Source organism: Lissotriton helveticus, chromosome 1_1, assembly GCF_964261635.1.
Source record: "Lissotriton helveticus chromosome 1_1, aLisHel1.1, whole genome shotgun sequence".
Taxonomy (NCBI): Eukaryota; Metazoa; Chordata; class Amphibia; order Caudata; family Salamandridae; genus Lissotriton; species Lissotriton helveticus.
Window position 1 is genome coordinate 1,186,323,269 of NC_136057.1, and position 27,232 is coordinate 1,186,350,500.

Sequence of the window (27,232 nt, forward strand, 5' to 3'; positions counted from 1 at the left end):
GAAGTGCATGGCAGTGGTAGCGGCACACCTGCGGAAGAACAAGGTGTTTGTCTACCCATACCTGGACGATTGGTTGATCAAGGCCTCCTCCTTCTCGGAAGCTCAAGCACACTTCCAGAAGACGTGCGTTCTCTTGAACAGGCTGGGGTTGCACATCAACATGTCCAAGTCTGTCCCGACTCCGGTCCAGTGCATCCAGTACTTGGGAGCCTCCATCGATACGCTGTCGGCAAGCGTGTCTCCTTCGGAAGAGCGACGTTTATCACTCCTTCGGAAGGCTCAGGCTCTCCTGTCCGCTCCATCCACGACAGTGAGGACGGTGTCTTCTCTGCTGGGATCGATGGCTTCTTGTATCTTCCTGACGCCACATGCACGGCTGCATATGAGACCGCTGCAGGAGTGCTTGGAAGATCAGTGGGACCAGAGGAGAGGCTCTTGGGACGACAAGATACGACTGTCTCTGCATGCTCTTCAGTCTCTGAAGTGGTGGTGTTCAGCGGAGAATCTCCTCAGAGGGGTTCCCTTCCACAAGGACATTCCCACTCAGACTATCGTGACGGATGCTTCTCTGCTGGGAGGGGGAGCGCACTCCGGAGATCTGCAGATTCAAGGGACGTGGTCCCCGTCGGAGTCCACGTACCACATCAATTTCCTGGAACTCAGGGCTGTTCACTTGGCACTGAAGGCCTTTCAACCGTCCTTCCGGACCAACTCTCTGCTTGTACAGACGGACAATACGACCACGATGTATTACCTCAACAAGCAGGGGGGCTCGAGATCACGCACTCTGTCGCAGGAGGCGCAGGCGATCTGGCACTGGCTTCTGGCCCGAGGACTCTCGATAACGGCCACTCATCTGCCAGGTGTGCAGAATGTTCAGGCAGACTAGCTGAGCAGACTCATTCAGGAAAACCACGAATGGGTCATAAACGACGAAGTACTAGGAGAAGTCTTCGCAAGGTGGGGAACTCCAGACGTAGATCTGTTCGCCACCGCTGAAAACAGCAAATGCCGAGACTTCGCCTCCAGGTACTACCAGCCAGGGACGCTGGGGAACGCGTTATGGATCAACTGGTCGAACAGCTTTCTGTACGCTTTTCCACCCAGTCCCCTGATTCCAGCGGTTCTCATCAAGCTCTCCCAATCCAGGGTGAAGATGATTCTGATTGCCCCGGAATGGCCCAGACAGTGGTGGTTCACGGACCTGCTTCACCGGTCTCTCCTTTCTCACATGAAGCTGCCGTGCAGGCCGGACCTTCTCACGAAGTTCGGGGTGCGGATGGTGCACCCCAACCTCTCGTCTTGTTTGGCGGCATAGCTCCTGAAATAGTGCAATATGGCCATTTGAATCTCCCAGAGGATTTTATGGACATACTGAAGGAGGCTAAGCGACCTTCCACTAGGACTTCTTATGCTTACAAGTGGAAGAGGTTTTGCATCTGGTGCAAGTCTAAGAACTATGACCCTACGACATGCAAGGAGGATGTCATCCTTCCATATCTGCTACATCTGGCGCAGTCTGGCCTTAATGTCCATTCCATTAAGGTTCATCTGGCTGCTTTGACTGCCTACAGGAAATGCCCTTCACAGACTTCCTTCTTCCAGATCCCTGTGATCAAAGATTTTCTAGAAGGCTTGAAGAAAGCATTCCCTCCTGTCAGGCTTCCTTCGCCTTCATGGGACTTGAATGTGGTGCTGTCCAGGTTGATGAAGGAGCCTTTTGAACCGATTCATAAGGCTTCGTTGCAGCACCTGTCCTGGAAGGTGGCGTTCCTTGTGGCCATTACATCGGCCCGCAGGGTGAGTGAAATTCAGGCGTTGTGTTGCCAAGAACCTTATACTGTATTTCATGCTGCTAAGGTTGTTATGCGTACTCACCCTAAGTTTCTTCCCAAGGTTGTTTCTGATTTTCATATCAACCAGGCTATAACTTTGCCTACGTTCTTTCAGAATCCTTCATCTCCAGCGGAAAGGTCTTTGCATTCCCTGGATGTTAGGAGGGTGCTGAAATTTTATCTGGATAAAACCAGTGATATTCGTAGGTCAGACCAATTGTTCATCAATTATGGTTCAGTCAGGACGGGTCTTGCGACCTCTAAGCAGTCTATCTCTAGGTGGATTGTGTCCTGCATACAGCTGTGTTACCAAAAAGCTAATAAGACCTTAGGAGGTAAGCCTAAGGCTCATTCCACCAGGGGCAAGGCTGCCACGACAGCGTTGCTCCGTAATGTTCCGATTGCAGAAATCTGCAAGGCGGCCACTTGGAAGTCGGTTCATACCTTTGCTAAGCATTACTGCCTGGACACTGATGCCAGGGCAGACGCTCAGGTTGGGCAGGCTTCTCTGCGAAATCTGTTCGCACAGTAGTGGCGTTTATTCTCTTTTCTCCACCGCCGCTTTGGTGTGGGGATGGGCTTGCCATTCTATTCACTAGATTATGACTATACACAGAGATCCCCTACTACAGAAGGAGTAGTTTCTGTCCTGTAACTCCAGTTCTGTAGTAGGGGTATCTCTGTTATAGTCATAAGCGCCCTCCTTCCTCCCCGGTGGAGAGAGACATATTCCTTTATGGAATGCTACAAGTCTGGCGTGTTACGCCTTCAAAAAGAACTGAAACTAAGTTGGACCTGCTATGCATTCTGGGATACTGGGAGAAGGTTCTGGAAGATTCTCTTAAAGGCACAGTATCCTGTTTTGAGCCACATAATAGCAGCCTATGGGGCTTGTCTGTCCAGGTTCTTCTCTCTATCATTCCTGAGGGAGTTTGCTGTTAAAGCAAGGGAAATCTGTACAGGCTTTTGCTGTTTTGTGGATTTTGTGGTGGAATTTCTAGATGAAGTACTGGACAGTGTAGCCTTTTTAGGCTGCATTATCTGTCTTTAAATTATCTCTTAAGTGTCTATGCTTTTCTGCATTTTTTGACACTATAAGAGATTATTTTTGATTGCTCCGGGGTCCACGCACATGGGCGGGACTATTCACTAGATTAGGACTATAACAGAGATACCCCTACTACAGAACTGGAGTTACAGGACAGAAACTACTCCTACCTGCAGATGCCTCAATTGTTGAATAGATTCCCAAGCCATACCTTCCTAGGCTGATGTAGTGTCAGATGAGATCTTGTAGCACGGGTGAGGCAATATGCCTGTCCCTGCAGAACTTCCAGTCCAAACAGTAGTGTTTGGCAAATGTGTGTAATGATACCCACATCACCTGCAACCACGTCTCCAATGGAAACATCTCTGAAAAGAGCAAGAGACTATGACTAGGCCCTGCTCGAATGGGCCCAGATAACCTCAGAAATCCCATTTTGGCAAGAGCATACCACATTTTGATGCAAATTATGATCCAATGGCATAACATCTGCTTTGCCCTTTCCTACAGTAACGAACAAAGAGCTGGTCCTCAATACTCTTCCATGTGGTCAATATAAACTTTGACCGCTTAACATGCAACTGCTTCTCCGACTTGTGGGGAGAGGCGGGGTAGAAAGATGGACTGACTCCATCATCGAAAGGAAAGCAGCACTGGTTTGTAATAACTTGTCAGGAGAAATAAGCATACACTCAGTGCTTGAAGCTCACTGCCCTATCTTGCCTAATGAATGTCAACTAAAAGACTGTTAATAGCCAACAGCTGTAACTGTCAACTATGAAGAAGCTCAAATGAAGCTCCAGCAAAAGAAAAAAGTAAGATCATTTATGTCCCACTTGGGTATAACAAAAGGAGTCGGGGAGTAATGTGTAATGAAGAAAAAAAGCTCCACCTCAACCGAAATGCATCCCTTCCAGACTCCCTTCAACAATTGCTGGATGGCACAGAGCATTTTCTGAGTAGTGCCCAACAGGGTGAAGATTTACATTACAACTTAGGCTGTGTGCTCTGATATTCAGAAACCCTACCAGGTATTCGCTCTTACTGCTGTGACCACCTCGAGGGGGAATGTTACAGGAGGACATCCCTTGGAGAAAGGTCTCTTATTCTCCCCACCAGAAGACATCTGCTGCTGCGTGGCAGTAGACCACAATAGTATCTGACAGACTTCAACCATTAGATCACCACTGCCTGTCGAGGCATTACTGCACAGCCTTCGTGTGACCAGGAGATAGAAGAAGCTAGCACACAAGACAGCCTCCTCCCCTCAAGGGAACAGGAGACGTTGGGAGGGCTCCAGCTGAGATCTGGTCGTGTCAATCAAAAGCCCTGGTCAAAACAGCAGAGATGCCGTTGACTGGAAATGGTTCACCACCACCTCTGGCCACTGCTTTTATCAACTAGTCATCCAGGTACAGGACATCTGGGATCCCTGACTGAAATGTGTTGCAAAAATTGTTTGGTGAACAGCCAAACAGAAGTGCAGCAAATTGGTAATGGGTGAAGCCTAACACAAAATGCAGGTACTTCTTGTGCAACCACAGGATCAGAGCATGAAAGTACGTGCCCTGCCAATCGAGTGTCCTCAACCAGTCTCCTGCTTCCAATACCCACAGGACCTGAGCTAGGGTCAGCATCTTGAACGCTTTTTGAGGTCAAGTATCATGAGTAACATAATTGCTCAGTTTTCTGCTTGTCACCTTTTCTCAAAGAATGCTTCTTTCTTAAGCTTGAGGAGCGAGAAGTCGGTGGCCTTAAACAGGACTGTGAACAACACACAGCCTTGTTTGTCAATGCAGTCCCTGCCATAAAACCGTTTTCTTCCCTCACCCTAATTGCGTTGGGATGCATACTGAGGGAAGACTCATGACTTGGAATTATGGTCTAAGTGAACGAGAGTGGTGATGGATGACTGTTCCTTGCAATCTCTGCAGGTCGTAGTGCACTGCTAGGGTGTCTCCTAAAGTGCTCAGGCTCTAAGAGTTGAATTTTGAGGTGCAAAAAACTGACGCGAGTGAGATCAGGATCTACATCAGAGATGCAGAAAAAGGGAACAGAGTTAATTGCGCTGGGGTGGGTGCTATTTGATTATGTTACTTCTGTTTCCGAATCCAATCTGACACCTGGGATAATTCAGTATGTGGGGAATCAAATATGGCCTACTGATGCTTTCTTCCTCAGGCGCTCTAAGGTTGCCTGGCCCCATACACAAAACTTAGCAAAGGTGTGTGCAGGCTGTCTAGCATAGGTTTACTGTGCCACTTAAAATCCTATGCCTACACATTTCACTCATTAAGGTGTGCTGTACAATGCAGCATGCAACATTTCAATGCAAGAAGAAATAAAAACATTTCTACTTTGCACCTGCCTCAGGAAGAAAGGCTTGTGATGAAGTCAGGTCTGACAATTTTAGTAGCAAGGGCTTTGCATCAATGAACATGGGTGGTTGCCACGGGACACCCTCTTGATACAAAGTAGCACAAAGCATTATTTGTGCAACAAAAGAGTACTTTCATAGCACCAATAGTTTTGCACTGGAAATTAAATACCATATCAAGACTGGTGCAAAGTTTTCATACATTCTCCCCTAGATCAAAAATTGTTTTGGCTTACTCAAATTCCCAGTTTGCTCCTTATTTAGCTGTTGACATGTATGGGTGCTGAACGTTCAGTAGTTAGTGTAAAAAAACTGAAGGGTGGGTAAATAAACTTAACATTTAGTGAATATTAACAATGAGGACTGCTGCGCACTGTGCGCAGAGCAATCCAAGTACCAATAATACAAAGTAAAGTGATTTGCCTTGCATTGCCTTTTAAAGCTTCAAACCTATGTTAATCAATAAAGTAAATTGCTAGGTAGCATATTAAGCGATGAACTGCCTTTATGAAATGTCTTACAATGTGAAGATTTTATTTAGATCCACTGACCTCGTCCTACATTAACTTTCTTGCATGATATCAAATAGGATTTTGTGTGTGCGTCAAAAACTATAGCTTCATTAACACTTTTTTTTGTTTTCCCTAGGTCCCATTGAACAACTCCCAGATTATAGGAGAATACGTAGCGGGATGTATTGGCTGCGTAGTTGATGTGATGAAAATGATACGAGCATAACTCTTACTGCAAAAGGGGCAAGCTACTTGAGGAGAGTAGCAAGATTTTCATGTGTGGGAGAAAAAAAATACACAAAAAGTATTCACAAATTTTATTATAAAATAAACAGAACAAATATTTAATTTAGTTTTATTTCTTTGCTTTAGCAGCATTCACCACTTGTTCTTGGGCAGCTTTTTTTGCCTTCACCATTTCAACAAGTTCCTAGAAAATGAAACAACCATTAGTTACAATGTTTATTGGTGGAAATACAGTTTGTCAGCCAGTACTGTACAGTTCATGCAGGCCTGAATTATAGAACAGGGATGCAATCAAAAAAAAGTTGTACACTGAAATAACATTTTGTAAATAAGGAGGGTGTCCTATTAAGTTTATTTTTGTGATGTAAAAATATAATAAAATATGCTACCACAACGGTTTTATTTTAGCAGGGTGGTTAATCATTCAGTGTTTAACGGTTTGCAGTTTGTTCTTGCCTTTCAGCACTAGGCTAGTCCATTTAATTTAAGCTAGGCATTTCCGATGTCCTGCCATGGTGCGGACCTTAACATTTTTATAAACTTTAATAAAAATGTATTTCGAACAAATGGATGTACTATAAATAACTTCAGTTTAAGGTGCAGGTCAATATTCTCTCCTTACCTTGTACCTCTTCATACATTCCTTTTTAGACCTGCCAGGAACTGCCAAAGCGATTTTCTCCCACCTTTCTGGAGTATTTACAGGGTATGTCTTCAACGCTTGTTCTAAAAGTTTCTGCTCTTCTGTCGTCCAGGCAAGAGCATCGGGCCCTGAAAAACAAAACTCACTTTGTGAATTCTTAGCAAGGGTGTCAACGGTATACCCATGTTTTTTATGAGACTAACCATTCCTGCCCATACACGCTTTACATGCCTAGTGGACTATGCTACTCCTAACACAAGGTGAAGGCCACGTACTGTAGGCTGACAGTCCTTCCAGTCTCTGTTTTAGTTAATCCATGTCACCATGCATCATACTACATACCAATTCATTCCATGATCCTTCATCAACCGCCGGACAGACAAATTGTATGAAAGGACCTGTTGAACCTTGCTGGCAACTGGATGGTAGAGATACAGGCTATAACAACCTCCTTAAATAACCAGTCAATACTAACCAGATCAACCTGGTAAGACTGGAGAGAATTGCTGGCCATTAGAGAATTGTAGTATAGTCCACTGGTCCAGTCACAAATAGTTACATATGCTTGACATCCTGTAATTACTTAAGAATGATTACACCATTGTCCAGTTTGTTAAATCTCTTCAAATGACATCTCTTAATAACAATCATATAAAGGAGGACGGTAACAGAGTCTATCTAGGCCTATCTCGGATTCCCCGCTCACTCCTTTTAACACTTGTTGCCTCTCACGGATCTAGAAGATACCACAGTGGACGGTCTCCTACACACAGCCAGCATAAGAAATAGGATTGAGAAAATAGAAACTATCACCACAATAAAGGGAATGCAGAGCTAATCAGTGCTACATCATAACACATTTTAAAAATATGCATCCAACGTTCACACTTCCTCATTGATATCACCACTGAGACCCATAACAGTAAATGCACATTGGGGGTCATCATGTATGACATGGAAACACTTCCCATGTAGGCTCATAGCAGAGACAATACTTTTCTAACCACACCTACATGGTGTAGCATTCTCTCTATGTGGACAAGTGCTACATGTGGCGGTAGTACGCACAATACAATAACCTGGTGCATTGGGTGCTTCATAGGAGGTATCACCAGGCACCTCAAAACATTAACTACGATGAAAAACAAGTTGTAGAATGCATGGGATTTACAGGAGCACAGGCTGCAAATACTATATTACAAACGATACAATACTGGTCTCCACCCTAGCTCAGTAACAAAATATCATATCTAAATTATTTTCACCAATAAGAATACCTACTTGCAGACTACGAATCAGATTTTTGCTCCGAGTTCAGCATGAGGACAGCGCTCTTAATTGTGCGTGATTGGGCACGAGTGGCTCAATCGCTAAAGCTGCTCAACCTCACACGAGCATGCAATATGTCGAAATCCACAGGCTGGTGACCACGCTACAACACGGAATGGGCTTTCCTAGTCAAATGCTTAATTATCATTCCTCTTGCATAACGACTAGATGGTCAGGTTATGAAAATGAATCCTGAACAGCTCACCAAATGCTCAATTCTCAACAATGTTTAATTTATTTTGCGTACCCCACAGCTCCCTAAGACTAGCATTCACCATAATGCAACACACAAATCTACTTGAAAACATCTACTATTGGACACCATTACCCCCCCCCCCCCCCCCCCCCATTCAAATAAAAGCCTTGACTTCACCATAAGCATTATCAGGGTTGCCAGATCTACCAACTTTCCCTTGGTTCACTTCAATAAATAAATCAAGCACTCCCTAACCTCATGCCCACTCTAACGTGCGGCCCACATTTCACACATTCTCTGACTAAATATTGGTAATGCAGTCTTGGCTAGTCATTGTCTGAAGCCCACAGTGTGTTATCAGGTGATTTCAGAAAAATTTGCAACAATAGAGATCCCTAACTCTTGGGTTAATGGGTAAAGCTGCAATTTTACATTGATTACTCTTCCGAAATTACTACATGCCATGTAAAATATACCTTGCCCGATTCCTGAAGATCAATAGAGAATTGAAAACCCTGTGGGATAACAGCACACCTAGTATCGCCTTAAAAACCCTAACGAGAAATACATAGGTAGATAGTACCCTTGACATTAGGGCAAATTAATGAGCATCACAAATAATATGTGGCTGGATCTATACCTGTATTCAAAGTAGAGAGATAGAAGTTATTTAGTACCTTATATCTCAATAATATATATGGTGGAAAGGGTACAATGTCACTATCATCAGCAATATGGGCAGCGTTTACAGCCTTGGACAAAGCCGCCAGGTCCCTACGCTGGTATAACAAAGTTACATGGGAAACCTTCCTGTGGGAAGGGAAAGCCTCAAGGAAGTTGCCAAGTTATGTGGCTTTAAAACATGTGACACCAAAGGCACATCAAAGGTAGGGAATCTTTGAAGGGGGATTCCTTAGTCCCTTCCTGTGTCTTCAACAGGAATATGAATTAACCAACAACCAGGTTTTTAAACACACCCAAATAAAATTCGAATTTTTGACACAGGAGCGGTATCCTACACCATTAAAACACTCGAACAACATGCTGGTTTGGCTAGTGAAACTAAGGGCAAAATGGGAGGAATACCCGAGTGCATTTGAGGAAATGAGCCTGTGAGGCTGCATTGATGCACCGCTGGAGGTGGCAATAAAAACCAAGTTACCCTACATCCAGTTAAAAATCCTCCACAGGCTGTACTATAGTAGGAGGCGGAATTAAATGGGACCGGTCTAGACTTCCGCATACCTGTGTAGAAGAGAAAATGGCTCTATCTATCTCGTTGTAATGTAGTGCAAACTTATTGGAGACAAATTATACGATTGAGTCTCATCCTGGACTTCGAGATCTGTATGTCCCCAGTTTCCTTATCATGGAAATTCCAAATTACAGACTTACTGAGGCCCAAGCTTATATTCTGTGTGTTGGGTTTACCAGTTGCCAAGAGACCTTCCAATAATCTGGGGATCCCCATTAACCCCTACAAAAAGTAACTGGCAATGCAGAATGGATAGGTACATGAAATCAGGGGGGATTTGACATGAAGCCACAGTATGTTCTCTCAAATTTCTATAAGATAGGGGCAGATCGTTAAATTATTAAGGAATGAGTAGGATACGAGAAAAGGGATTACACTCAGAAGAGGAGATGCAAAACGACACAGAAGAGACTGAGCCTAATCATTCCCAGAGATAATGTACCCCTGACACTGTGGGTACTGACCAAATTGCATATGCTGCAGACAGATTGAAGTATACAAATGATATGGGTCTCATTTCGGTTTACGCAAAGCATTCCACTGCAGGGATAGAGTTATGACCTACTGTTGTATGTTGTATAAAATGCAAGAAAATGTAAATATATTTTTTTAAATCTTAGCTGCGAAAACTTCCACATCTAACCAAACTGCTAATCATCTCTATTGCACTATTAATTTCAGAATTACTTTTGCTGCATCTTGGGTAATGCATTATTATGCAGTATTCTTTAAGCAGGGAGTCTTAAACTCTTTCCTAAATTGGAGCAGCATTGGGACAGTTCTGATGGATACGGGGGGAGTATCCAGATCCTGGGTGCATGCATGGAAAACGGCTGCTGCCTTTTTCTTCCCTTTCTTACAGACTCAGTCTGCAGAAATGGTGTCCTGCCTGCGGGTGTGCCGAGAGCCACCAGAGATGGTGAGCTTCTCTGTAAGATAAGGGGGAACTGGTCAGAATGGCTTTGTAAATAATGCTGCTGGTTTTGAAAATGGTGCGGGCTGGCAAGGGGATAAAAGAGAGCTCCATCAGTGTGGGGCAGTGTGATCTTATTTCCATAGGCCTTGGATAAGACATGCCCGTAGGATGCCCGTAAGGGGTCTAGGAGGCCAAGGAGTAGGACATAAACAACATCCAGATATGAAGGTACAAGTTTGAACAGCAGTTCTGAATGCACTTTCTCAAATAAATGGTTTCACTTCTTTAGAAGATAGAGACGATACCAGGCTGACCCTGTTATTTTGGCAATCTGTCCCTGAGCGTCAGATTGCTGTACAGTGTGAATCAAAGTTACTTGGCTTCAGTGAAAGGTGGGGGTGTATCAAGCCCACAAGATTCCTGTGATTAAGCCAGATACATACTGTTATTGACAAATAACAGGAATTTTGTCTCAGTTGGGTTTATTTTCAGCTAGGCACTAGACAGCCAGGTCTGGACAATGTGCAGCCAGTGTCTGAGGTATTAGATGTCTTAAGCAGAGGAGAATTTCAAGTAGAGTTGGGTATCATTGTCATATTGGTCAATACTGATGCGTGCTGTTATCTGTGAATAAAGCACAAAGTGCCTTTGTGTAGTGGATGAAGATGACGGGACAGCATGGAAGCCTGTGGGATACCACAGGCAATCTTTTGTGGCCAGGCTGTGTCAATCCAAACAAAATGGTGTTCATTGAATAGGCAGGAGGAAAGACAGTGAAGGACATTGTCAGTGAATCCCATTCAAAACTTCAGTGCGCAAATGAGGGTAGGCCTGTCTATTGCGATGAGGGTAGGCGAGGACAAGCATTATAAGGAGGTAGGGGGTCATCCTCTTCGGTGATTACGAGGGAATAGTCCAATGTGGAAGGCAGTTGTCTCTGTGCTGCAGCATGATCTGAAGCCAGACTGATAGCCGTGCAGGAGATTATTAGTATTACATGTAAAGGGTGCACAGCATTACAGTAAAATGTTAAAGAAATGACTACAGTACCTACACATTCTAGGGGGGGGGGAGGAAACCGGATTAAAAGACTACCTAAATGTTTTTAAACTGTGTTTTACAAATCAGAAGTAATGTGTTGGTGCCTTGTATTATTAGAAGAAAACCCAGGATTCTTCTATTTCAGCAGTTTACAGCGCTTTTCTTCACTCTTCTCAAAGCGCAATATTGCTTTTTGGCAGTTGTCCGAGAGATGACTATTGGTGTTGTGTGTGAGGCCTGAGTAGAGGGCTGCAGACTTGGTGTAGTGACAAACGTGCAACTTAAGCATGTGGTTAAACACAAAAAAATAAGGATAAGATCACATGCAGAATATGTAAAAGACAACAGTTGCAGCATGGATTTGGAAGGGTAAGGGGACTATATTCTGCATGATTGTACTGAGCTCCCAACTGGCCATATCGTTTGATAAGGGGCATGGTTGATATAAGGGTTCTCATTTAGTTGCATGACCGATTGCAAGAAAGCAGGTCCTGTCCAATGGATCACCCTGTGTGCAACATGCGGGGTTTGAAGAATATTCTTTGTACTGCTGGAAGCCAGTGAAGGGCTTTGAGTGTTGCGATGTGGCAACATTAGTTTAAGTTAAGGACTTGTCTTGCTGCTGTGTTTCTGATTCTTTGCAATTTGTTGACTGTGGCAGAGGTGTTTGTATCTTACGTGAAAGATGTGAGTAAGGTATCAACATACTCTTAACATATAGAATGGTACTATAGATTTACAATTCAAATTATATTTTAAGAGACCTTCAATACACCAAGGTTTCTGACCTCACTTGACATTGTTGGCTGTCTCCTTTCAAGGGGCCAGAAGGATATACGGTTTTAATTTTACTGGGATCCACAGGTGAGCATTTCTGTTTCCAAGATTTAAGTTAAAGAGGATTATCTAGCATTTATTGCCATTAGATATTTACTGGGGACAGAAATGTTAAAGGTTTTTCCCCGATTTAAGATGATCAGAATTTCGTCACCATACTTTGAACGTGTGGGATTGAATGATTTCACTAAAGGTGCTAGACAAACATTTTAAAAAGTTAGGGTTTGATATCTAAACCCTGTGAGAGGTCTTCTTTCAGAGAGTAAGGTGGGGACTTAAGTGATGCTTGAGATGGAGGAGCTGATGCACTCTTTCGCTGGAATGGCAGCAAAATGTTTAAATGGGGATTGACTGATTATTTTTTGCACCCTTTCTTCAGACACTTGTTCATGATTTTGTTTTTTGTTTGTATATATATTTCCAACTATAACATGTTGATCAATTGTTAAACAGCTTGGGATGTTCGTCTGTACTGCCACCAACAGACCCATCTGCTTGAAGCAAACATAGGCAAAGAATTGTTATTTTCTTTGGTACAATTAAATGCGGTTAACAAGAGCACATACTAGTAACATCAAAACATTGAAATGAACTGTACCGAGTTACAAACTAGTACATTAATTGAATTGACCTTCAAAGTCTTTACCAAGTTTACTTTTTGAATGCCGATCTTTATTTAATTCCAAAGTGTTAAACTTTTATTGTTTAACACATTTTGAGTTCTCAAAGGGAACACTGATAATTTTGTGCATTTTGGAGCCTGACGTTGCCCTTTCCTCATGAAAACGTCCTGTGTTCATCATTAATTCCTACAAGGAGGAAAGTCTAGAAAATGAATGCCTATTGTCTCAGTTAGTCCAACAGATTAGTCCAACAAAAACAAACATTGGAAAAACTGATCGATCTCATCTACAACACCTATTGGTTTTGCACTGTCTGGTAGCAGATTGAATATGCTACTTACCAGTATGCATCTGTTCTTGGCATGTAGGGCTGCTGACATTCATATCTATAGCATAGATCGCCGCCTAGTGTTGGGTCCGGATGATTGCACATTGTTGGCCTGGAAGAGTCTTCGAAGTATCACGAGATAGGTGGCTCCTCCCCTGGACTACAGTGCGCATGGGCATCGACTCCATCCCCAGATTGTTTTTAGCCATTGTGGCGAAGATGGAGTGTAACAGCATGAGCGATGACCATGCTAAGAGTAAGTGTAAGTTCTGCAGCCGCTACAGGCGCCGGGGAGGAGGGTGGGCGATATGAATGTCAGCAGCCCTACATGCCAAGAACAAATGCATACTGGTAAGTAGCATATTCAGTTCGAGGCATGTGGGCTGCTGAATTCATATCTATAGCATAGAATATACAGCAGTCCCTCCATTAGCGGCGGCCGCCTGTGCCAGCTGCAGACGTTTGAAAAAGTGTTTTTAGAACAGCCTGCCCTACAGCTGCTTGCTGCTGGGAGTGCACATCTACACGGTAGTGTTTTGTAAATGTGTGTGGGGTAGAACATATGTGGCTGCTCTACAAATGTCTTCTAAAGGGATATTTCCAAGGAAAGCCATGGAGGCCCCCAACTTGCGGGTGGAGTGGGCTCTTGGGGGGATTGTTAAAGTGCGCTTAGCTTTTTGATAGCAAATTTGAATACACTTAACGATCCACCTGGCTATACCTGCTTTGGAAATGGGGTTGCCCTTGTGTTGTGCGGAAAAGGCAACAAAGAGTTGTTTCGTCTTCCTAAAATCTTTGGTCCTATCAATGTAGTACATCAAAGCCCTTCTGACGTCAAGAGTGTGGAGCATTCTTTCTGCCACTGTCTCAGGATTTTGGAAGAACACAGGCAGTTCAATAGTTTGATTGACATGGAACTGTGAAACCACCTTTGGAAGAAATTTAGGGTTAGTGCGCAGCACTACCCGGTTGGAGTGAATTTGTATGAATGGCTCTTGTACAGTGAGCGCTTGGAGCTCACTAACACGTCGCAGTGACGTAATGGCTATCAGGAAAGCCACTTTCCATGTTAAGAACTGAAGCTCGCATGAATGTAGAGGCTCAAAAGGTGGACCCATCAGCCGGGTGAGGACCACATTAAGATTCCATTCAGGAGCAGGTGGGGTCCTGGGAGGAATGACTCGTTTGAGCCCCTCTAGAAAGGCTTTAATGGCAGGCACTCTGAAAAGGGAGAGATGCTGCCTGTTTTGGAGATAAGCCGCTATGGCGGATAAATGTATCCGAATGGAAGCATATGCCAGATTGCATTTGTAAAGATGTAACAGGTAACAAATGATGTTGTGCGTGGACGCGTCAAGCGGGTCTATGTTGTGGTCTACGCAATAAATGACAAACCGCTTCCATTTTGCTGCATAGCATGCTCTTGTGGTGGGCTTTCTTGCCTCCCGTATGATATCCATGCAGTCTGGAGGCAAGTTGAGGTAGCCAAACTCTAAGACCTCAGGAGCCATATCGCCAGGTTGAGCTGTTGCGGATCTGGGTGCTGAATGTCGCCATGGCTCTGCGTCAAAAGCCTGGGTGTGAGGTGCAGCCTTTGGTACCATGGTTGGCGTGCCCATGTTGGAGCAACCAGGATGAGCATCTTCGAGTGTTGCTTTAGCTTTCGTGCCACCATCGGTATTAGAGGGGCTGGGGGAAAAGCGTATGCAAATTTGCCTGACCAGTTCATCCATATCGCATTGCCCTGCGACTGTGGGTGCGGGAACCTGGCGGCAAAGCTTTGGCATTTGGCGTTTTCCTTTGTGGCCAAGAGGTCTATCTCTGGATGACCCCACTGCTGGAAGTACGGGTGGAGTACTGATGGATGTATCTCCCACTCGTGCATTTGGTGGCTGTACCTGCTGAGCAGATCCGCCATCTTATTGTCCTTGCCTGGGAGGTGTTCCGCCATGAGGAAGATGTTCCTCTGAATGGCCCACTTCTACATGCTCTGAGCTAGATGAGACAACTGTGGAGAGTGTGTACCTCCCTGCTCCTGAATGTAGTACATGGCCTTCATGTTGTCCGTCCGGATCAACACGACCTTGTTGCACAGATGTACCTTGAATGCCTTTAGTGCCATGAAGATTGCCATCAGCTCTAGGTGGTTGATGTGCATCTTCTTTTGCTGCGTTGTCCATAGTCCCTGCACTGTGTAGTGGAGTACATGAGCTCCCCAACCATGGAGAGAAGCGCCAGTCGTTAGGATGATCTGTGGAACAGGCTCCTGGAACGGTCTGCCTTTGCAAAGGTTGTGTGGATTCCACCAATGCAGAGAGTTGTATGCACGACCGGTCACCAACACTAGGTCTTTTAACTGCCCGTGAGCCTGATTCCACTGACGTGCTAAGCACTCTTGAAGCGGACGCATATGTAGTCTCGCGTGCGGGACTATGAAGATGCAGGAGGCCATCATGCCTATCAACTGCATGAACACTCGTGCTGGAAGCGAGTGTTGCGGTCTGAATTTCTGTATCAGCAATTGAATGCTGTTGATCCTCACAGAATTTGGCTGCGCTGTGGCCGCCAGAGTGTTTATCGTCGCGCCCAGATACTGCCGCACATGGGCGGGCTGAAGGTGTGACTTTGGATAATTCAGTGAGAATCCCAGATCGTGAAGAAGTTGAATGGTGTGGGACATGTTGGCAGCGCACTGCTGGGCCGACTTTGCTTGCACAAGCCAGTCGTCCAGATAAGGGTAGACGTGAACGTTTTGTCTCCTGAGGTGCGCAGCCACTGTTGCCAGGCATTTCGTGAACACCCTGGGTGCTGTGATCACTCCGAAAGGGAGGACTTTGAATTGGTCATGCTGATTCTGAATGGTGAATCTGAGGTATTTTATGTGTGAAGGATGTAGTGGAATGTGAAAATATGCATCTTTGAGATCTAATGTTGCGAGGAAATCTCCCTGATTGAGCAACGGAAGAACTTGCTGCAGCGTGAGCATATGAAAGTGTTCTGAGAGAATGTACTGGTTTAGGGGCCTGAGGTCCAGTATGGGTCGGAGGGACCAGTCTTTCTTCGTGATCAAGAAGTACAGAGAGTACACTCCCGAGCCTCTTTGTTCCACTGGTACGAGCTCGATTGCCCTTTTTTGCAGCATGACGAGCACCTCCTGCTGCAATAAGTGCAAATGCTCTGTGGACATAGGATGGTGTTTTGGGGGAATGTTGGGTGGAGTGGATGTTAACTCCAGACAATAACCGTACTGGATAAGCTTTCTGACCCACCTGTCTGTGGTGATGGATTTCCAGACTGGCAGGAACTGTTGGAGTCTCCCCCCGACTGGCGTTGTATGGCCGGGGGGCAGTGACAAGGCGTCACTGTTTGTTGGCGGCGGAGGATCGTGAGCTGTTGTTTCCACGACCTCTGCCCTTGGCGCTGTTTCCGCGATAGCCACCTCTACTCTGTTTGTTGTATGAGGTTTGTGCACCACTTTTAGTGTACTGTGTTTGCTGGGACAGCTGGCCTCTGGAAACACCTCTATTACTTGAGCGACTAAAAGAACCACCCCTGAACTGCTGGGACTGGAGAGCCCCCATAGACTTTGCAGTCTCTGTGTCCTTTTTGATTTTCTCTAGGGTGGTGTCCACCTCGGGGCCAAACAAGTGATCAGGGTTTACAGGCTGATTTAGGATGGTGGTTTGTATCTCCGGTTTAAACCCGGAGATTCTGAGCCAGGCCTGACGCCGCAACATTACACTTGTATTAATGGCCCTGGCCGCGGTGTCCGCTGCGTCCAGTGCACACTTAATAGAAGCATTTGAGATTAGTTTCCCTTCTTGAATGAGCATCTCTGCTGCCTCTTTATATTCATCTGGCAAGTGTTGTAACAGGGTTTCAAGTGTATCATAATGTGCCCTGTCATATCTGGCCAAGAGTGCCTGCGTGTTAGAAATGCGCCAGATATTGTCCGCTTGAGCCGCCACCCTCTTCCCTGAGGCTTCTAGCACCTTAGATTCCTTGTCAGGGGGAGGAGCATCACCAGTAGTTTGTGAATCTGCCCTCTTCCGGGCATTAGAAACAACTAGAGAGTCCAATGGCAACTGGCACTTGATGTAGGTAGGGTCGCCAGGTGCTGGCTTGTACTTTTTTTCAATTCTGGGGTTTATAACCCTGGCACGTGTGAATTCTTTAAAAATGTCTGCAGCATGTTTTAAGACACCCTTCAGCATTGGCAGAGTCTTTACGGTCTTTTCAGAGGTGGAAGAAGTGTCAAACAGAAAGTCCACTTCAATAGGGTCAGCATGGAGCTGGACGTCATGATTCTTGGCTGCTCTCTCAATAAGCGCATTAAATGCCGCAGAATCCTCAGTAGGTGATGTTTTGACAGTATACACTTGAGTGTCCGGGGCGGTTTGTGGATCCCCCGGGTCCGCAGCATCTGCCCATGTGTCATGTTGATCTTCAGGATCAGTGTCGGCAGGGTAGTTGTATTCATCATAGTCCCCTTCCCCAGCCTCCACATCCGAGTAATTGGGCGAGACTGGAGCAGTGTCCTGACCACGTGGATTAATCAGTTCAACAAGAACTGGGGAATCTGTGGAATCTTTTTTCCTCTTTAAAGGAATTGTGTAGGACTCCATAGGCTGTGCAGGTGTGATTTTCCGCTTGTAAATGGAAAGTTTACCGGTGTCGGCGTCTATAAATTGTTCCGACTGCTCCTCCAGCAGGGGCTGTCGATGCTTTGTGGCTACAACTGCAGGGGTAGGCTTCGGCCCCGTGGACACTGTCATGGACGCCTCAACGACCTTCTTCGGCGCGAACGCCTTTGGCGCCACTTTCGGGGGCAGCGTGAACTGAATCGGCGCCGCCGACTTGTGCGGTGTTGCGCCAGGCTTCGGCGTGGAAGTATTCTTCGGATCGACCGCGGAAGCCTTATCCTTAATGCGTTTCAATGAGTCCGACACCTGCTTCGTGTAGGATGCGGACGGTTGCGTCGACTCGACAGGTGTTTTCGAGCCACCACCATGTGCGGACTCGAGGGACGTAGTACTTTTGGCCTTCTCCGGCCGACGCGCAGGATCAACAGCTTTTGTAGCTCCGAGTCCCTTGTTTGTGTCGATGGCCTTTGGCGCTGACGGCTTAGGGTCGGCGACCTTGACAAGCGCTTTCGGTGCCCCAGTCTATGGCTCGACGCCCTTGAGCGACTTCACCGGTTCGACAACCTTCTTTGGCTTCGTCTGCACCGACAGGTCTGAAGACGTGGAGCCGACCAAGGCAACAGGCGCTTTCTGTTTCGACGGCGCCTCTATCACTTTTGCTTTTGTCGAGACCGAAGCTTTCTCTTTCGGTTTCGATTTGACTAATGGCGGCTCCGTAGAAGTGTCCGTCGAGACCGAAGCTTTCTCTTTTGGTTTCGATTTGACTAATGGCGGCTCCGTAGAAGTGTCCGTAGCCGGGCCCGGAGGCGAGACTGTGGATCTAGGTGCAAGATCTTGGGTAAGGCCATGTGGCGATCCCTCGACCTGAGCCTTAGCTAGTGTCCGAACGGGGCATAGCTCCTCGCTTGAGCTATCTTCCGTGGCCCCATCGTCGTCTCCTACCTCGTCGACGACGTCTTCTGTATCGAGCATTTCTATGTCTGCGTCGTAGTTGGAGTCGATCTCTGCCGCTGGATTTGAAATCGGCTCTTGATCTTCCTGCTCGTTCGCCTCTTCTCCCTCGGTATCGGAAATGTTCACCGGGTCAGGTGCCGTCTGCTGGGCCTCCTGGCGCGCCACGCGCCGAAGTCGAATCGTCTTCTTGGAGCGAAAACGAGAACAAGCCATACAGTTGGCTTCATCGTGATCCGGCTACAGGCACTTGTTGCACACCGGGTGGACGTCGATGTGGGGATACTTCGAGTTACACACGGGGCACCTTTTGAACGGGCTCAGTTCCATGATGTGTCATCAAATAAGGCTTTTTGCGTCGACCGGGCCTCGAGCACCGAAGAGCCACGCGACTCCTCTGGATGTCCGACTCGGGAACTGAGCCGGAACAGAGCTGGGCACCGAACGCAAGACAATACCGACGATGTAGGAAAGGCCTTTGGGCCGAAAAGAAAGTTTCTATCGAATCCGAACTTGAGTGATCAAATATGCATCCGAACCCAATGGCGGAAAAAAACAATCTGGGGATGGAGTCGATGCCCATGCGCACTGTAGTCCAGGGGAGGAGCCACCTATCTCGTGATACTTCGAAGACTCTTCCAGGACAACAATGTTCAATCATCCGGACCCAACACGAGGCGGCGATCTATGCTATAGATATGAATTCAGCAGCCCACATACATCGAACATGAATTTCTGGACATCTGAAGCCACTATCTTTGAACAGGATTCCTAAAAAATATTAGTTCCAGTAGATTGGTGCTCAATTATCACAGGCAGATTTGAATACCTCTTGTTTTATTTCTATTGATTGTTGGCAACTCTAAAATGATTTTGTGCAGGAGCACAGAACACATTAGTCGGTATAGAATGACTGGTTAGAATTTTTATTTATTTTGATAACAATATACTCATACCACGTGTTCCTCTACATCAGGGGCCTTCAAACTGTTGGGCGTGCTGCCCTGGAGGACCATGGCTGTATTCCCAGGGGGTGCAAATGCCTCCGTAGGAACTTATAACAGAAAAGGCCCTGGTAACGTGAATTTGTTTATTTAGAGTTTCTAGGCCGTCTTTTACAAGCAGCAGCTGAAGGCCATGATAAGGTCAAAGAAGAAAACAAGTTACTTACATGTAACTGTAGTTCTCCAGCCTCTGTATTTTTCATAGATTCATATGCTTGAATCATCTCCTGTTGAAGTCCCACTGTACCATAGTAAGCAGTACACAACATTACTATAGGCTATAATGGAAATTAATTACCCACATTAATAAAGTATCAATATCATTTAAAAGGACTTGACTCCAGCTAATCAGGAGACCGCACCCCCCTGGAATTTTCACCACAGAGGTGGATTCCCTCGGATTTTCGAACACTAGTAGGAAAGAATTCCCCTAACAATAAGGGGAGCAGCGTGGGTCGCATGTGAATCTATGAAAGATACCAATACTGGAGAACTACAATTACAAATAAGTAGCTTATTTTATTCTCCAGAATTGGATCTTTCATGAATTCACATGCTTGAATGAGAATAGCAAGCATTTACAGTATTTGCACAATTCTTACACTAATAGCACAAATAGCGGATGGCTGTTATCACGCATACTGAGAAACTTTATACACACAATTATATATAAACATCTGTACATATACATTAAAAAATGTGTAATCGAAAAAAGGGCTCACCGTATTGAAATAAATGGCGTAGCATCACCTGTCCAACAGCTGCATCACTGTGCTGTGCCGATTCCAGACAATCGTGCTGGGTGAAAGTATGCACATTCTTCCAAGTCTGAGCATCATATTTTCTCAAGAGGCACTCCAGCAAATAAAGCAGTTGAGGTAGAGGCCGCTCTAATGGAATGCACCTTAACTTTAGCAGTCAAGGGCCTCCTAGCTTTTGAATGACCGAACTGGAGCGGCTGAGAGCCATCGGGTGATGGTTGCCTTTCTGACTGGGGCACCTTCATGAGTACTTCCATATGTTCTTAACAGTTGGTCAGTTCTCCTGATCGGTTTGGTGCGATGCAAGTAGAACTTCAGACATCTTCTGATGTCTAATGTATGCATGGATCTTTTCGCTGCTGCTAGCGGACTTAGAAGGAAAGTTCTCCGCTTTACAGCCTCATTATGATGAAAGTCCAAAGGGACTTTGGGGATAAATTTTGGATTGGTTCTGAGAATAACAGAGTGGTCTGTAAAAAGTAGGAAAGGCTCTTTAATTGTAAATGCCTGTATTTTGCTCACTCTTCTGGCTGATGTTAACACCAGAAGTAATGCTACTTTTCATGACAGGAACTTAAAGTGTACGTTGTGTATTAGTTCAAATGGACTTTTCATTAACTGTGTTAGCACTACATTCAGCTGCCACGCAGGAGGAGGAGGAGTCCTTTTTGGAGGGAAAACCCTGAATAGTCCTTTGACGTATTGCTTAATAGTCCTATTAGACCACAAAGATGAAGAGGACGAGGAGCGTCCATCTTGAAATTGCAGCTAGGTGTACTTTAATTGATGCCTGGGCCAATCCTGATTTTGCTAGTGATAAGAGATAATGTAGTGTTTGTCCTGGTGATACTTGAAGAAGATGCACACTCAACGCCTGGCACCACGAAAAAAAAAAGTTTCCATTTCAATCTGTTTTTGTAGTGGTTTCTGCTCTGGCCTTTGCAAGAACGTCTCTGCAATCTTGAGGTATATTCAGATCTGCAAATTCATGGCATTCAGGAGCCATGCAGACCATCTGATTGAAAACGCTTTCCCCCATGACCCTGGATATCAAATTGCATTAAACCAGCGTGTCCGATTATCTGCTGTTGCAAAGCGCTCTAGAGTTGGTATGCCCCAGAGAGAGGGGAGCTCGTTGAAAGCAGTCTGTTAGAGCTCCCTTTCGTGGCAGCTGTTCCTTGGTCTGCTGAGCATATCCGCTAAGATGTTGCTTGTCCTGGGAACATGTTCCGTTTCAAGTGTTATCCCATGTGTCATGATCCAGTCCCAGATCTCTTGAGCTTCCTTGGGAAAGGCTAGCAATCTATGCCCCCTTGCTTGTTCACATAGTATGTATGTATGTATGTATTTTAATGCTTGTTAAGCGCAACTGTCACCCCAAGGGTATCCTGGCGCTGAGATCAGTTCAGCCATCTGGTCTACGCTTATTCTGCTCTAGGGAAAAGATATGTTTTAAGGTCCCTTTTAAATGAAGTCAGATTTTGTCTGCTCCTCAGTGTCAAAGGTAGAGTGTTCCACATTGTGGCGGCCGTAAAACTAAAAGCACGGCCGCCCAATCTCACTCTATTTATCCTCGGGATTCTCACTAGGAACGCCGAGGCGGATCTCAGAGGTCTGGCAGCCTGGTACCACGAGAAAAGATTTTGCAGTGGTATTGGTCCTTGACCATGCAGAGCTCCAAAGATCAGGCATAAGGCCTTATAGGAGATCCTCTGCTGGACCGGTAGCCAATGTATGACTGCCAAAGCTCCGGAGGAGGAGGCCGAGCGTGGAAGGGACAGAGCTAATTTAGCCGCCATATTTTGGATCCTTTGTAATTTAAGGATCAAGGTCTTTGGGGCTCCCAGAAGTAGTGCGTTACAGTAGTCTAGCCTACTGAGGATGGTACTACGCACTACTTCTGCTCTTTGTTTCCCGAGGGAGAAGCGGCAATATCTTCCGTAGAGCACGGAGCAGACCCATACACGTCCCTACAGTCCTGTTCACCGAGACGTCCAGTTGTAAGTTTGATTCAAATATGACTCCCAAGTTGCGGGCCGAGTCTGCCGCCTCCACCGAGCCTGGTATAGAAATAGGCCAAAAGTCTTCCGGCAATGGGCGAGGGAGTCGGTCTAAAGAGCAGTGCAATATCTCCGTCTTTGCACCATTGAATTGGAGCGAATTGGCTTGCAACCACTCTGCTGTGGCCGACATACACTGATGGAAAGGGTCCCTCGACACTGCCTCTGAATAGTGTATGCTGGTGGTATTGTCTGTGTGAACTAAGACAGACAAACTTGTTATCCTTGGCAGGAAAGCTTGCAGGCTTATATAGATTGCTTTGTGTTCCAGCCGACTGATGTGCATGGTCTTTTGATCTAGAGAACATCTTCTATGGAATTGCAGATCCTGCAGATTGCCATCAAGGAAGGCATTCGCAGTTATCATGTAATCTGGTATTTGAGGCAGGAATGTTAAGCCTGCAGATAGATTTTTTTTGTCCACCGGGTTAGAACTTCTGTTATTAGATCGTCAAATGACCCTTCTGTTTGAAGCCCTTGCTTGCCCAGCTCCTCCTGTAGAGGGACTAAAGATATCGCAGAGGATGAACTGGCACTGACTTTTTTCTCAACAAACTGAGGGCAGAGTATTTGCTGCCTATCCTGGCATAAAAACGCTTGGTCTTGGATGGTATCCAATGCTGATTTGAGGCCTGAACTTTGAACTAATAGTGGGTGCCAGCTACAGTGAATCTTTGAAATTTGTGCTGATTGGGATATGTAATCTTGTAGCGGAGGAGATGCAGGGTGTCTGGAAGGGTTACCATGCAAAAGGATTGCGTATATATATATATATATATATATATATATATATATATATATATATATATATATATCACCTACTGGCGGTCGCCAGTAGGTATATATAGTTAGGATTTTTTCTCTATGGGATTTTTGAAAATTCTATGTCTAATAACTTTGGTGTTTGTGGACGGAATTGGCTGAAATTTTCAGGAAAATTGAACATTTTGTTTCTGAGCAGCCCCTGAAAATTTGGGGGGGTTTCGTCAAGGGGGGGGGCCGAGAAAAAAGGGGGGTCCCAAAACGTGTTTTTAACATTGAGTTTTCCATAGGGCGGTTGGCCTCACTTTTAGCCCGAACGGCTGAATGGATTTGCACGAAACTTGGCAAAATTGTAGGGACTGGTAGCCCGATGTGCCTTTGCTAGGTCTCAATATATGTGCTCCAGTAGATTGAGAAATTAACGTTCAAAAAAAGATATATATCTGTAACAGCGGACCGGGCAGCGCTCCAGTTCGCGTACTTTTCGCGTTACGGAGCTTTGTGAAGCGAAGCTGATTGGTTCTCCGGCGTCTGTAAACATTCCAAACAGTCCGTAGCGGCCGCCATCTTGTCTCTCGGTAGGATCGAGAGACAAGAGGAGGCCAAAGCGAAGGGGCAAATGACCATAAGGGGGCATAGTAGATCCTCCCTGACCCCATAGGTTTGATGTGGAGGCTTTAAAAGGGCTCCGCGAAAAAAAAAAAAAAAAAAAAAATCGTTTTTTGGGTGGGGTGCGCCCGGTTAGCGTAACGGGAAGCGGACTGGGGAGCGTACTACAAGGAAAGAAGAATGATTGACTTTTAACTTATTGTATGTTTATAGACTTTTTTTAAACTTTTTTTTCTGCTGAGTGACGTCTCGGCCTATCTCCACGGGATGCAGTCCCTACCATCTCGGCGTTTAAGCCCAGGGGGACCGGTAGTGTGGGAGAGATAACGGGGCATATTATCAAGGGGGTTTATCTCCGCCTTTGTGAAGCGAAGCTGATTGGTTCTCCGGCGTCTGTAAACATTCCAAACAGTCCGTAGCGGCCGCCATCTTGTCTCTCGGTAGGATCGAGAGACAAGAGGAGGCCAAAGCGAAGGGGCAAATGACCATAAGGGGGCATAGTAGATCCTCCCTGACCACCTAGGTTTGATGTACCATTTTGCCAAGTTTGGTGTAATTCCGTTCAGCCATTCAGGCTGTAGACGTATCTAAATGTCCTATGGAAAATTGCATGGGGAAAACACATTTGAAAGTGTTGAAATTTAGAACCAATTAAAATGTTACTTTGGTTTTGTATTTGTGTGTGATGAAAGTTAATTGGTTATGTATATATCTAAAATGAGAGGAAACCACAGCCATTTTGTGATACTACTGTCTGAGGTACATTTGTGAGGAATTTTTGGTGCTCAATTTCTGGTGTTTGATTTACACAGTACTAACGCTTCTCCTACTTTCAAAAAGGTGAGTTGTTAATTTGTAAGGGGAACTATGTTGTACACTTTAAGATAATTTGAAAAATGTTTTCTGTTATTTATTTACAGTCCTTCTGTTATACTAAATACTTGATAAAGTTAGTTTTATATTATGTATTAATAAAAACGATAAATGAAAGTGATTATTTTTTTCTGCAATTTACAGCAAGAAATTTCAAAATAAAATGGATCACAATGAAGAGACCGTGGCAATTTCTTTTGAATTATCCACTACATTTATTGAAATTGACAGCACCAATAATGAAATATTCTCACAAGGAGGAGATGACTTGAATGATTTTTTTGATCAATCTCTTGACGGCGAATTTATCGAATGTTTGGAGACTATAGAGTTACAAGAATCATCATTGCAGACTTTTCATGAGGAGATTCCTGATGAGATGATTGAAGAGGAAATTCCTGATGAGGACATGTTACTAGTTCTTTCAAATTATGAAAATTCAGAAGAATAAATTTATATTTAGAAATCAAAAATTGTTTGAGACATTATTCATTTTTATTTTTAATTTATGAGGTTGTAGCGAAGTGATTGTAGTATAAAATGAGACTTATAGTATAGAGTGCAACATTTTTATGTTACATAGTAAGTTTACTCATATTTACTTCCCTTCTCCCACTATATTATCTCCAATGTGTATTTGACATCTCTTCTTCATCTCCGGCCTCGACCGGTAGTGTGGGAGAGATAACGGGGCATATTATCAAGGGGGTTTATCTCCGCTTTTTTGGCTTTAAAAGCCAAGAAAGCGGAGATAAAATTATCTCCGTATTACCTAGCTGTCGCTAACACCAGTTAGCGACCGCTAGTAGGAGATAGCGACCATCTTGGGCCCCACTTTGCATGTCAGTGATATTTATCACTAATGACATGCAAAGTGGGCATGCCAAGATGTTAGCGACTGGAAACAGTCGCTAACATCGCTATCTCCTATTACCAACTTTTGGAGATATTCGCGCTAAGCGCGAATATCTCCAAAAAGTAACACCTGCCCTGAGCAGTTCTTAGCCATGTTATCCAATGGGAGGTGGATAACATGGCTAAGAGCATTAGCTCGGTAATGCATGAATATCGCTGACTTTTCAGCGATATTCATGCATTGCGGCCGTTTTTTATCGCATTTGCGATAAACCTTGATAATAGCAAGGTTTATCTGCGATAATTTCTGACGATGCTTAGCGGTAAAAAATTCGTTGCTAAGCATCGTTAGCGATAAATATCGCTTAACTTTAGTAATATGCCCCAACGTCTGTTAACGTTCGATTCGAAGGAAATCAGGAAGTGTTGAAAAACATTGTCTGCGCCATCTTGCCTTTTTTCAAATGCCACACTTTTGTCGTGCACGGCAGCCATTTTAGATGCCTTGACCAGACCCACTCTCTGCACGCTGTCGATCCGTAGCATGGCTCCCCACCCTCGCAAGCATCTCCCCCAGGCACTGGTCACCCCCGCTCTCTGTCTTATGCATGGGCAATAAACCTCCCCCCATCTGCGCTGCTCTTCCCTGAGAATCACACTCTGTGCCCGCCCGACACCTCCCTTTCGCCCTATTCACTACCGCACCCTCTGACACTCCTCTTCCTCTGTGTCCGATTGTCCAGGCCGGTCCCAGGCTATCAGCTAGCCCTGCAGATGTAGTTTATGGCCCCAGCTGTAAAGAATCACCCCTCTTCAAAGGAGTTATAGTAGATCAAGGCCCACACCCGATGAGATCCGTCACACCACACGCGTTCCTACTATCTGAAAACCATCCTGTATTGTGATTGGGGAGGGGACCGAGCCTGAAGCGGAAGATTCCAGGGATGACTCTTTGTACATCAAAGTTTTTACAATTATGTGTCACATTAAAAATATATAGCACTCCAACAAAGTAGTAGGAATATAAAACTTTAATAACTTATAAATATATACAACAAAACAAAAACAGTAAAAACATTTAAACATTTTTAGGGAAAAAGAAGGAACAATGGTCAGTAGGGGTCGGTTGTGCGAATAGTCCCAAGGCAGCACAACGTCCAGATTTCTGGACGGCACCCAGGTGATGTTGCCTGGGTGCCGCACTGATTTGGGTATCCGGCGTGGGGCGTCCCGGGGGGTGGGTCGCCAGTAGCGGTCTGTTGTGCGAATAGTTCCAAGGCAGCAGAACGCGCTGAAATGTGGATGGCACCAAGGTGATGTCCAGTAAGTTGCCGCCCTCCGAATAACGGCGTGGCTCATCCGGTGGGGCAGGCCTTGGTGTGTGGTGCCTCTCCTGGGCCTTTCGTGCAGTGGCCTCTCCACTCCCAGGCCCTCCATGGATGCTGGCCCAGACTGGGAGAGAGAGGGTCTAACCTGCAATTCTCCAGGGTTACCGCCACCGCGGCCGGATCCCGTCGGCCTCGGCCTCTGG

The 27,232-nt window shown here is 45.3% G+C and overlaps 2 protein-coding genes across 2 annotated transcripts in view; one reads left to right on the forward strand and one right to left on the reverse strand.

Moving 5' to 3' along the window:
* The window catches only part of PMPCB (peptidase, mitochondrial processing subunit beta), a 171,224-nt gene extending 164,802 nt beyond the window's left edge, over nucleotides 1-6,422 (forward strand). The window contains exon 13 of the mRNA XM_078679446.1: nucleotides 5,906-6,422. Within this exon, the coding sequence (XP_078535572.1) occupies nucleotides 5,906-5,970 (65 nt within the window). The 3' untranslated portion in view covers nucleotides 5,971-6,422. The remainder of the gene's footprint in view (nucleotides 1-5,905) is intronic.
* Nucleotides 6,072-27,232, reverse strand: part of DNAJC2 (DnaJ heat shock protein family (Hsp40) member C2) — a 252,490-nt gene continuing 231,329 nt past the window's right edge. Inside the window, exons 16-17 of the mRNA XM_078679433.1 lie at nucleotides 6,638-6,786; nucleotides 6,072-6,199 (exon numbers count right to left, since the gene is read on the reverse strand). Coding sequence (XP_078535559.1) covers nucleotides 6,125-6,199; nucleotides 6,638-6,786 — 224 coding nt within the window. The 3' untranslated portion in view covers nucleotides 6,072-6,124. The remainder of the gene's footprint in view (nucleotides 6,200-6,637; nucleotides 6,787-27,232) is intronic.